This window comes from Pagrus pagrus (genome assembly GCF_965226575.1).
Source record: "Pagrus pagrus genome assembly, chromosome: 10".
Classification (NCBI taxonomy): Eukaryota; Metazoa; Chordata; class Actinopteri; order Spariformes; family Sparidae; genus Pagrus; species Pagrus pagrus.
This window is the reverse complement of record NC_140194.1, coordinates 30,518,542-30,531,236: the sequence shown is the minus strand read 5'-3', so window position 1 is coordinate 30,531,236 and position 12,695 is coordinate 30,518,542. Positions and strand designations below refer to the sequence as shown.

At 38.5% G+C, this 12,695-nt stretch overlaps 1 protein-coding gene across 3 annotated transcripts in view; it reads right to left on the bottom strand.

Annotated features, from left to right (window-relative positions):
* Positions 1-606: 606 nt before the first annotated feature.
* vps9d1 (VPS9 domain containing 1) overlaps positions 607-12,695 on the bottom strand; it is a 41,931-nt gene continuing 29,842 nt past the window's right edge. For all 3 annotated transcript variants that reach the window (XM_084364454.1, XM_084364455.1, XM_084364456.1), the window contains 3 exons: positions 10,216-10,320; positions 5,699-5,815; positions 607-2,999 (listed from right to left, as the gene is read on the bottom strand). In XM_084364454.1, coding sequence (XP_084220580.1) covers positions 5,704-5,815; positions 10,216-10,320 — 217 coding nt within the window. In that variant the 3' untranslated portion in view covers positions 607-2,999; positions 5,699-5,703. The remainder of the gene's footprint in view (positions 3,000-5,698; positions 5,816-10,215; positions 10,321-12,695) is intronic.

Sequence of the window (12,695 nt, the reverse complement as noted above, 5' to 3'; positions counted from 1 at the left end):
CGGAGGTGATTTACAGCGATATGCCTCTGGGGGGCAACACAGCAGGCGAGGACAGCAGAGGCATGAAGGGGCAGAGGAGCAAGATAGAGTCAGGCATCAACAGTAGGTGAAAAAAGCACTTAGAGTGGGAATATTTTCACATTTTACTGTTTTTGGTGAGTTTTATCTTCTTTATAATGTGTCTGAATACACTGTTTTACAATGAGCTTAAAAAAAAATTAAGCTCATGCCAGTTTGGTAAAAAAAGACTTAAATTAGAAGGTGTACAGTTGTATCCATCTGTTTTGTAAGGAAAATAGATGTAAATAAGTAAGTACTTCCTTTCATGATGTTTTGTGAGTTTATTTTGTTAATTTATGACACTAAAAGCGAAGAGCTTGTGAAACGTAGTGAAATCAATACTACGGGGGCTAACTGGACATAAACTGCACTTCAGCAGATTTGGGTTGAAGGACTTTACAGTTCCAGATTAGGATTAAATCAGATATGATGAACCAAAAAATCCTGGCCACATCATCAACATCCTAATCACAGAGAGCCTGAGGACGTTGAGGCTAAGCAATACAGATCCACAGCTGGGGTCAGACTACAACACACATTTCAAAATGATTTAAACAATTCTCTGTTCTCTTTATTGACCCATCTCTTAAACACACATTCACCATTCTCTGTTTTACATTTCCAACCTTTCACATTAAAACTGCCAACCAATGAAATAACACATTCACATTCATTTCTCATAAGGTATGCAAAATGTACAGTTAATAATTTACATAAATGTAGTGGCTTAATCCACTTTGCAAAATATCAAAGCATCCTGCCATTTTAATTATAATTACATTACTATTTATTATATAGACATAAATCTGTTTTTGGTGTTAATGTCACAAAATATAAGGAGTAGTAGTAAATCCATAACAGTTCTTTAGACATTTTTTCACATCTGTTGGACCTATACAAAATAAAAATTAAATAGTACATTCAGGCAAGCAAACAAATTAAATTAATAAAATGACCATTTATAAAACTGTAGTTATTCAGTTGCTAAGTGACACTGAAGGTAAGTCTGCTTTAGGTGCGTTTTCAAAATACAAACCAAACTACATTTTTGCATATACTAGCATATTTACACATGCAGTAACATTTAAATTACTGCCCATCATTTACTGAGACACACCATGGCTAAAGTTATTTGAATGTTGCTGGCACCCATCTGCAACAAGCTGTTGGTTTCCATTCATTTCAGTGCATTACAAAAATGACTTAAGGACTTGAAGCCCGTGCAAGCTCAAGGTTGAAACAACATCATCACAAACCTTTTTGTCTAAAGACACATGTTGCGGTTAACTTGCTGCAAGTCTCGGATGTCACAGTTGAATTTATCCAGCAAAGGAGTGTGCCACAACAGCACACTCATCCATTGTGAGGTTTCAGATGCATTACTGCAACCATAAAACAACTTGGACATAAAACAAAGCAAATATCTGGAATTTAGAAGTTGACTTGTACACCGTGTTCAAATAAATGGAAACCAAATGCTGACCGGGTGGGATGAAAAAAACACTGGAGACTTCAAAGAAAAAACAGCATGCCTTAGAAAATAGTGACTCAAGTAAACACAATTTGCAAATAACAAAAAAAAAAAAGAAAAGAAAGAAAAAAAAAAAGCTAAACCACCAGACCCTTCCAGGTAAACATCCACTCTGGTCTCTGCATGTATTTAAAACCAAAAAGCATGAAGGACTTAATGGGAAAGTCTTTACAAATGTAAAATATCAGTTAAGACCTCTGTTCAGTCAAGTCAAATCAACATGATGCCACCCCTTTAACATCTTACATCTAATATTTGCTAAACGCCACAAGATCTACCCACCGGATAATACATTTTCCAAATTTAAAGGTTGCCATTTTCGAGCCAGTCTTATGGTTCTTGTGGAGAGTTTGTTGATTTTGAACCTTGGTGTTAAAAAATTAATTTAAGGTTAAAGGAAGTGTATGTATACAGGCAAGAAAACATAAACAAGGTCACTGTTGTATACCTAAAACACCACTAACTCAATATGGCCAGATTATGGTCACATTTACCTGCAGTCACCGTGCCTTGGTTTGCAAATTGTCTTACAAGCAACGCACACGCCAATTTAAGTCAATTCTCAACCACTGACCTAAAACTCAGCTCCCCCCCCACCCCCCCACCCCCCACCTCACCTAAATGACATGTTCACCAACATGCTGTTACATGCAAACGCAGTGACTGTCAAGCGAAGCTACAAATGTCCTATTGTACGGTACAGCTTCTTGTCCTATTGTACAACGCTGCTTCTGTCCTGTTGCCAAGACTGTCTGCTGATTTACTGTGTGAACTCAAATCCGTTATCCAGTGTATCCTAACCCCGCAATGCTTCATCACCGAAAGTGCATAAATTGCTATTTTTTAATCCATAGTTAGTGGATGGATTTTACTACAATTCTTAAAAACATATGAACAAACACACAAACACATGCACACAGTCTAAGTTATGAGTTAGGGTTAGGGTTGTTTTTGTAAGAAAACAAAATGCCACAGTATATGGACTGAAATTTTCAATGCAACGCTAGTGAAAACATCTCATGGAAAACTGCAGTATGGTTTGCAAATACATTCCCTCATTAGTAAACTATATTAAAAGTTGTTCTTCTATAAGCATTCTCAATGGCATCACTTAAATCACATACAATAGTCCCTTTCACAATCCAGTGCTAGTTAATGCAGCAGTGCTTTATAGTTTAATAACACAACGCTGTTGTTGAGTTTGGCTCCATGCAGAATCTGATTTGGTTAGAACCCACTCATAGGCACTGGTTTAATCCTCTGTTGGAAACAGAGCAAAAGTAGGTCCTCCTGTTCAATATACAGTATGTCTGTGTCTGCACAACTTGCAGCAAGCTACAGGTTCAGCTGTAGCACAGCAGGAAATGTGGGATGAGCAGTCAAGAGGGTCTCTTGTGAGAGCAGCAGCCTACAACACAAAATGGAATACATTATTCACTGCACTGGAAATGCATTTAAAATGTACAAATGCATACAAAATAATGTTACTATTAGGGGTTTTCTCTTTTTGTTAAAATGATAAGGCTAGAAGCATTCTGTATTTTTCTTACCGTCTTCTCAGGAAAAGACTAAACCCAACCATAATGTGTGTGAACACAGTTTTGTTTTTTTAAAAGGTCTCAGTAACTTCCAAAAACTACTGGCTACTGTAGCTTTAGTAAATATTAATTAAGCAGAAGGAATACTCCTTTTTTTGTGCATATGTACAATAAGCCCCACCATCAGCTATGTTTGGTCTTACTGGAGATGAGAACTCTTTAATGACTTCTGACTTTATTTGTCAGTGAAGATGAGATTTTGGTATACAATTAGATCACCACATCAGTTTATCTTATTAAACATTTGCTTGACGTTTTGTCATTATTTGAGTAGGGTTATGGCCAAAAATCGGTTCATTATTGATGAATTCCCTCAAGGCGTTCGCATTTACCAGAACAGGACAGAAGGATGGAGAAGCCGAAAACACAATGCCTTATTAGAAATGACTGTGGTCAAAATGTCAAAAATTTTGCTTAAAAGTGAAGTTGTGGGAAGTCATACATGTAACACTTTTCTAAATATTGTATAGGGCATACATTTAAAACTAGATCCAGTTCTCCAGTTTGAAAAACCCAGAATGCTTCCACTTTAATCCAGCCACCCGGCAGATCCGCGACAGCTCTTTGGAGCACAGCAGTTAAAGCTAAACATTTGGCTGGAGTGGAATCATTGTGTCACTGAGAATTTTGGGGGATGCCAGTCGAGGATGTCACATTCTATAACACTCAGTGTCATCGCCCCCTGTCCCGCCGAGCAGCAGTGTGGGCGCCAGACAAGCCATTCAGCGATACACTCATCCCTCAGTGTAATGCATCAGTCTCAGTCTACTTCACTCCATCCATCCCTCCCTCCCTCTATCTCTTCTCTGCTGGCAAAACTGCTTCAATAGTGGCCTGTGCTTCACAGCTCAGTCTGTTCTAAGATCAGGTCACTCACCTCTATGTCAGCTGAGTCTACATTTAATTTGTAAGAACAAAACAAGGACTTTGCAGCTGTGGCTCCATCTCAGTCATCTCTTAAACTATTTACAGCTCAGAAAAAAGGCAACAAATATCCCTCAAATTTATGAAGAAGCAAAAAGTCCAAAGCTAGGACACAAGAGTGCAATCTGTAATGATGAGGTGCAGTCCACTGCAGGGAGTGCATGCATGGCTGTCCATGGGTTCTTGAGCATACTAATCTGACCACTATCCATCCGTATGCACACTTTATATTTGTGTGGATGCATTGCACCAGAAATTTTAGATACAGTATCACAAAAAGCTTATTACACTTGGCTGAGTACAGTGCCTTCAGTATTTTGAGACGACTGATCAACGATTTAACTAGGACGGTTGACGTATGTTTGGTATTCAACTAAACGTCAGTAGATCTTCATTTCAATTATTCCTAGTACAGCACAGGAAGTCTAAAGCTGCAAGAACAGATTCTTTTGGCTTCTCGGAGGCAACTGTGCAAGGTTGAAAATAAATATTTGACTTAGGGCTGGGCAATATATATACGATATATATCATTATACGAGACTACACCATTGCATGTTGTCAGTTGAATCTTTTATAACTAGTGCAACAGTGAATTTGAAAGTATATTTATGGTGCGCTTTATATATAATTCCTCATTGAGATGTTATCCCCAAGCATTTTTGTAAGCTTCTATGTTTTATTCTGTTGTCTGTTTACTCTTGACTGGCTGGCTCATCAACTTTCAGGGGGCAGCCGTAGATGTGCCAGTGTTTTGTTTTTTATTTGTTTAATTTTCATATCGATTTTCATCAAACATATTACCATGATTATAAACATATAACGTCAAACAGGACAATTTGTCAGAAATCACAAATTTTATTGGGGACCCATTAAATTTCCATGGGACTCACTCAAATGACCACCTGTGGGTCCCGAGAACTCACCATAATGAAAACCCAGCCACATCATTGTATCCCCATTACTGATGATTATTTATCATAAAACTCATTGTGCTAATGTTTTGTGAAAGTACCAACAGTCATGTACCAATAGCCATGGCGGTAATGCGCCTTCACAGTGGTTGCCAACTGCCATACAACGAAAAAGATAAAGAAAAATCTGCAGTAACAGTTACAAAGACTCTCTCTCCACCGCCCTACACTCAAATAACGAATGTTATTCATTTGACCAAAACAGACAGAACACAAAATAAACAAAGTTAAGATGAATTTGACTGAGAACATTTGATTTTCAAATTGTGTGTGTGTGTGTGTGTGTGTGTGTGTGTGTGTGTGTGTGTGTGTGTGTATATATATATATATATATATATATATATATATATAGTGAATTCTTATGGTCCAGTGGAAATCTGACTTTGATGATTCAAATTCAAAGCTCATTCGATCAGATTTTTGACTTATAATCAAATCATAAACCCCCCCATCATTAACACTTCTGATTTCTGACTAGTCTGATAGTTTTGAGTAGTTAAGAGTTGTTTTTTGAGTTGTTCTATATTTTCTTTGTTTTCATGCCTATTAAATACCCTTTCAGCTTTCTTTATACAAAAGGTTTATAAGAGCATTAAGTATGAACTTTCCTTTACCTTTTTTAAATGAGCTTGTCTGCAGGAAGTTGAGCTCCTCCCATGTGCAATGACTCAACGTAGGCCAAGGCACTCTGCATGGAGGTCAGACAGTAGCCTTCCTCTCCTATTAAATAACTAAAAAAAAGAAGAGAACACTTGTTAGCCGATAAGAAGACATCTTTAAGTAAACATCATAAACATGGTGGTTAGTCTTCCATTTATTTTAACTTTATGAAGTCAGAGAAAACAGTGAGAAGGCAAAGGACATGGGCAGAAACGTCTTTATTCTGACAGAACTGAACAAATGAGGCATGTTTGCCCACAAAAATCCCAAACATCCTTCACAGAACAGGGCAACAATTTATTTGTTCTGCTGGAAACCACCACATCAGCTTTTTCCAATAGTGACTAAAGGACCAATCATCTCCACTCTACCTTGACCACACACAGTATATAAGTGAAAGAAATCTGCTCTTTTCTCCACTTTAAGAGCTGTTATACATTTATTAAAGGGTGAGCACGGAGAGGAAAGAGGGGAGTGATGGATGGGGGGATGATATGTGAGAAGAGAAAGTGATGAGGTAGATTTGCTCAGACACAGCAGACAGGAGACAGAACGGAGCTGGAGAGCAAGTCAACCCTGGCTGACCTTTAACTAACAAGAGCAAGACACGAGACCCAACTGTAGCCAGGATGCTGCACTGCACGGGTGGACACGACAAGAGTGAGAGACTTAGAAAGGAAAGGAGATAAGAAGATGCTTATCTCTTGACTGTGGTCTGGAATTTATGAATCAAATATAGCTCAATATAGCTTCGATACCCAAATGTTCATACTATGGGCTATTATGAACTAATTCAAATCAACCAGTGATGTTTTAAATGCTTTGAATTTGATTCTTGCTTATGTGGGATGACTAAATAAAAATAAAGAGGATTTCAGATTCAAGTTTCCAGGGGGTTTAATGGTACTTTGCCATCTTGTATTTTACATTAATTGGTAGCAATAAGTGCAGGATTAACTTTGCTGTCAAATATGTAATCCGTCCTCTAAAGAAATATCATTGCATAAATATCATTGAACGTTTTGTCCAAAGCTAAACTCAGACACTGGACAGTGTTTTACTTCACAGATAAGTAAATACAGCTTCGGAATGATCACTCAGCTCTGCAGTGGACATCACAGGTAGCTGTAATAATGTGCGCAAGAAGATTAAAACAATGTTTACACCATAATTAATATATGGTATAATATATGCCTGTTTTTCTTTAATGTGGAAACTCCTCCTAGTGAGTAACAGACTAATTTCCCATCACCAGTGGATGAGTTTGCCTTTGTTTGTTTTTCTGGTGTGTCACATTCAACGTCACAAACGGCCAGAAAAACAGGGTACAGTAGATAGCAGCAGATAATATACCTCATTAGAATGCATCCAAAAAGACATTAAAACTTGTTATTACAAGAATCCATAAAGCTCCCATACAACGGATATAAAGGTCATGAGAGGATGCTCCAGCTCTGCTGCTCTGTGTTTGCCATGACACTATATGAACCTGGCCAACAGGGCAAAGCCAACTAACATGCTAAGGCTGACAGAAAACAAAAGGTGCAGTTCATCTCTTAGTCCAAGTGGACATTTGTGCAAAATTTGAAGAAATTCCCTCGGTGCATTTCAGAGATATCGCATTCATGAAAATGGGACGCCGTAAGATCACAGTGACCTTGACGTTTCAGCACCAAAATTGAATTATTTCATCCTTGGTCCATGTAGACATTTTTGGCAAATTTGAAAAAAAATAGTTTTTTCCCCCCGAGGTGATGATGGAAATAGCTTAAGACTTAAGACCTCTCGCTTCGGTCTCATTTCTGTTGAGGGTTTAACATGAGCGGTACTTATGAGCGGCAGTTGGCAAAGATCAGGAACTGACATGGTGGCCAGTGACAACGTTAACGGTGGTTACTTTCACTTCAGTCCGTCTTTCAAAGTCAATGTTGAATGAGCAATGTTCGAGCGCTGCTTGAAAGGAGACAACCAAAAAGGCATTTCAATTTAATTTGATACAGTATTCAAAGGATAAGATAAAAAGGTCAAATTTCATTAGATCTAACCGGACTTAGTTTCTTTTTGTATCGTGTAAAAGTAATATTATGACCCACATTTTTAAGGTTTTAAACAGTATATTAACTGTAGTCATGACAATATATATTTAGATAAAAATTCCATGAACGCTGACTGACAGCCAATTCAACCAATCGTTTTAACTCTTCGCTTTCTCAATCACCGCCTTATGAAAGCAAGAGCCTATCAACTCACTTATAGCCTTGTGGCTTGTCTTGGCTCCACCACTCCCTTCACTTGAACCCTTCCAACCCACTGAACTATATAAACATCAAGTGGAACTTTATTTGTATTTTTATAGAGAAGAAAAACCAAATCCCAAATATCCTGACATTCCTTGGTCTCCGCCAATCTAACCGGCTGGCTTTTACAACCCACTGTTTTTATGGCCTTAAGTAGACCTCTTGGGTGTGGTTTTAACTGACACGCAAAGACACTCAGTATGATGAACTATATCAACTCAAGACCACCAGCCCTCCCTAACTGTTCTACTTGACTGTTTATCTAGGGATTTGCTAACATGTATTCAACCTTAGTGTAGCAGCTGTGCTTATGTTGTCTAATTTTTGGTTTGAAATAAAGTCCTTCATACATGAATTCTTTCATTCATTCATTCATTCATGTTTACCACACTATTTTAAGATGGTGTGCACAGTGCTTTCTGTCAGATATAGAGTGTAACGTCATCATCAGGCTCTAAGACCTTTTAAGTATAGAGGGCTTTTTAACTCTATTGCATTATATGGATCCAGTTCCACATGAATGGTTTCATCGTCATTATTCCATTTAGTTTGTTTCTCAAGATACAAATTAAAGATGATATGATGCTATTATTTCCTCCCCCTTAGCGACTGCTGATAACTAAACTTGTGTATTGGCTAGGAATATAACGATACACAGTATGATAATATTACAATAAATAGTCCACAATACAATATTTATCATGAAAAAACAAAGAAAAACATGTCCTTTCATAATAAAGCTGATGTGTACAGCATTTATTATTTGTAAAAGTGATTGGACTATGTACAATTGCATAAACAATACAGCAGCCAATAGCAATCCCTCCCTTCCTCTGATTGTACAGCGAGTACAAACAGTACTATACAATGACAAGGAGAGATAGTAGAATGCATTTATATTGATTTCCTTTGATAGATCCATTAGCTTTACGAGTAAAATAACAACATGATATGTTGGTAGATATCCTCACAGTCCCACGACGGTATCGCAAATTTTTTTATCTCAATATCGCAAAATTCGATATATTGTTAAATCCCAAGTATCGGCCGATACCAAGTAGCGATCCAATCCAAATTCTATGTCTGTTTAGGGACAGATTTTATCAGTGTGATAACGTCCGAACCGTGCAAGATACAGTCACAAAACTTTAGAGGTGTGCAGTTGAGATCACAACTAAGGCTAAGTTCTCTAGTACTAATCAGGCCGAGTACTAAGACCTCTTGTACCGTCGTAAGGACTACTTATGTCGTTTTTCCACTAGCACTGAGTCAAACCGAGCCACACCGATTTGCTTTTCCATCACCAGTTTTACTTAGCCAAGTTGAGCAGAGCCGAGCCACGCCGCTGATAGACCTGCTCTGAAGTAGGCCAAAGCTGGGCCCTGCCCACCTCCCAAGTGGGCTGCAGTGATGTCTCGTGAATGCAGCCAACTCATGACAAGCACCAGTCTCCACCTAAAATCGATACTCAACTCATATCTGTACAGGAAACCGCGTCAGGCTGCCGCGCCAAATCAAACCGAGTAGAGCCAGGCTGCCAGATGTAATGGGCAAATGGCATTAGTCAAAAATGTGAAAATGTTGACCGTCATCGCTGCTGGTGTGCTTCCATCGCAAGATTGTCTCTAGTTTTATATATTATTTTATTTTTTCAACAGCTGTGTACTACTTACCCTGTGTAGTTGTGATATGATTACAATCATTGTCGTGTGGCCAGGCTGAGGTTAAACATGAACAAATACCATAAACCAATACCATAGAACTTTCTTATTATTTAGTTTGACAGCCAGTCACAACTGAAAAAGAACACAAATGTCAACAAGTTTGCTTACATGACACTTACATGAAAAGATGGATAGAGATGAGTGCAAAACACTGCTAGATTCAACCTGGCACAACACCGATCTGCCCTGAAACCCTAAGGTCAGTCAAAGTAGTAACAGAGATGAGTAGTATTGTGCAAGCTGGCTCCGATTTCTATTAGGTCCACTTTCCACATGTTCAGTCTAAGTAGAGGTTTCTTCTTCGACATGTGGGGAGGGAATTGTGAAAGTACAAATACTCACACAGTACACAAAATTGTGACCTAAACCTATTCAATTTTTTTGTGTATTTGCTGCAAACAAAGGATATGTTTATTCAGCATCTTTTTGACATTGCCATTATTGACTCACCCTTCATGAATGAACTCCTCCAATGCAGCACATTCAGACACCAGCTGAGGACACTGGCACTGCAGAGCCACGAAGGACAGAATGGGCAACAGGTCATCTGCACCACTGTCAGACCAAAGGAAGAAGGAGGCAGTGAGATCAAGAAAAAGAGGAAAACACAAGTAAATAAATAGAGCTGTAGGGGAAAAAATGTAGTGTGACACTGACAGAGTATGATGGTATGTGCTCCCCAGGGCACTGAATGGAAACTAAATCAAATGTAGCCCTTAATGGGAGCGAGTTCAGGGATGGAAATGATAAAGCTTTTTTTCTCTCCCACAGATCTGTTGGGAGGACAAATTGCAGTCTGGGAGATGATGACAGCCTGATAGCATTCTCCCTGTGTGCAGACAGTGACCATTTGTTTATCAGGACTCACACGCAGGGCTAACCGCTTGCTTGCTAGTTTGCGTGAGAAGGTAGGTTGCTGGCCCTCGACTGACCCGGCCGCATGCAACTAGATATTGTCCTCCCACCGGTTCTGGAAGGTGTGGACAGGCTCATGTAACCACTAAGAGCTGGACCTCCCACACACACACACACACACACACAAAATCACAACCCTGATTTATAATCTTCTGAGTTCAGTACTGTAAACACACACATCAATCCACTCACACGAAAACTGGTGTCTCTGCATTCCAAGGATACAATACGCTATTCCAACATGCAGAAATACTGATTCCACCAAGAAGATTAGGCTCCATTATGGGTTCTAATGCATTTAAATTTGATGGAGAACAAAAACAAGTCAGAAAACAGCAAAAATTGGCAGAGGGGTAAAATGTTCTTAATAATCAACAGGATACAGAGAACAAGTGGTGCCCAATTTAGCAGCACAATAGAAGAGAGAAAAGAAAGGGAAGTAGACAAAAGAACACAAGAGAACAAATGAGCTCCTAGTTGGTCAAGGACAAAGAACTGACAAAAATGGAACTGCTGGTCAATGAGTAAAGGAGGGCAGCGAGTACAATAATGTGTGTTTGTGTGTGAGAAATTAGAAACTGTATGGTGGGGCAGCAAAAGAAAATAAGCAGAAACAATGGGGGAACCAAATATACAATGTAAATATACAATAGATTCATCCCTGCTGAAATCTGATGAGCTCGTCTGTCAGCAGAACAATGCAATTAGTTATAAATCCACTGCCATCCATCAGTGAGGCCTTGATCTAAAACATTATACGAGTCACAGTGACACACAGAAAGACAACCTGTATTTAGATGACTAAGAACAGCAGTCACATATGGGCTGCAATCAGGACAGAACAAACTTGAACGCTGGAAGAGTGGAAGCAGGAAAGTATACATTCCAAATTTAGTTTAGAGATAAATTTAAGAGTCAAAATATTCATTTCACTTCTGAGTGGCAGTTTTACAAGGCGTCAACAGGTATGAGAGACTTAAATTTAGAGCTTTTTAAGACCTTTTCCAGATCAAAGACTGACTTGTCTGACAAATGTCTTGCTTATTCAAGCACTGCAGATAATTATCAAATCAACCTATGCGTCTGTAGTCGAACACACAGGCGCTGAACCAAAGAGCGTCCTTTGAGAATGGGTCTGATATTGGGCTCTGTACATGTTGTAACATGTTTTCTTACATCTGGACAACAAGATTTGTAGTCTAGAGCATCTCTGGAGCACTATAGTACTTCATTATAATGATGTTTGTCACACATTTTACTTTAATCAAAATAAGTGCAGCTTCTTGCGATTTTGGTATTGCACTAGGCCATATTGTGATTTATTGTGCAGCCCTAAGTTTGTGGCAATTAAGACCTCACAAATTAAAATTTGAGACTATTTAATGTTAAAGGCCTAACATTTATAAAGAATAATGATATTTAAAGACTAATGACCCGCAGACACTGTAAAATCTTAATCTAGCCACTTGCAAGATTAAGACATTTAGAGGAAAAAATAAAAATAAAAATCAACCAGATCAGCGATGAGCTAGTAGTGCCAGAGTCTGAATTAGAAAAACAGCTGTCCCTTTGAAATGCTGGCTTTGATTCATATATTTTCTATTCTGGCCAAGCTGTAATGATTTTCACCAGAGATGATTACAGATGATAAATCCTGGGATAACATTAGACATGATTGTTTTCTTGGTCTCCAAAATACAATCGAGAAAAAATAAATTATCTCAATGTGGTTTGGCCATGTTGGACTCATGTTTCTAGGTAACAAAACAAATTTGACATGACATAATTTAGTTTTCATTTCATGGAACTACAGTTTGTTACCAAGTTATATAATTTAGTGGGACTTAAAGTACACACAGAAATCCTTTGTCACAAGTTTTTTGGGCAATAAGCATTGAGAAGCACTGTTGCCCAGTCAACTCTCCTACTCTGCTGTCTCTGATCATTTCACACTCACGCCGATACAAGGAGACAGATATGGAGCAGGAGACATAGCCTCAGCTAGTCTCACAAAT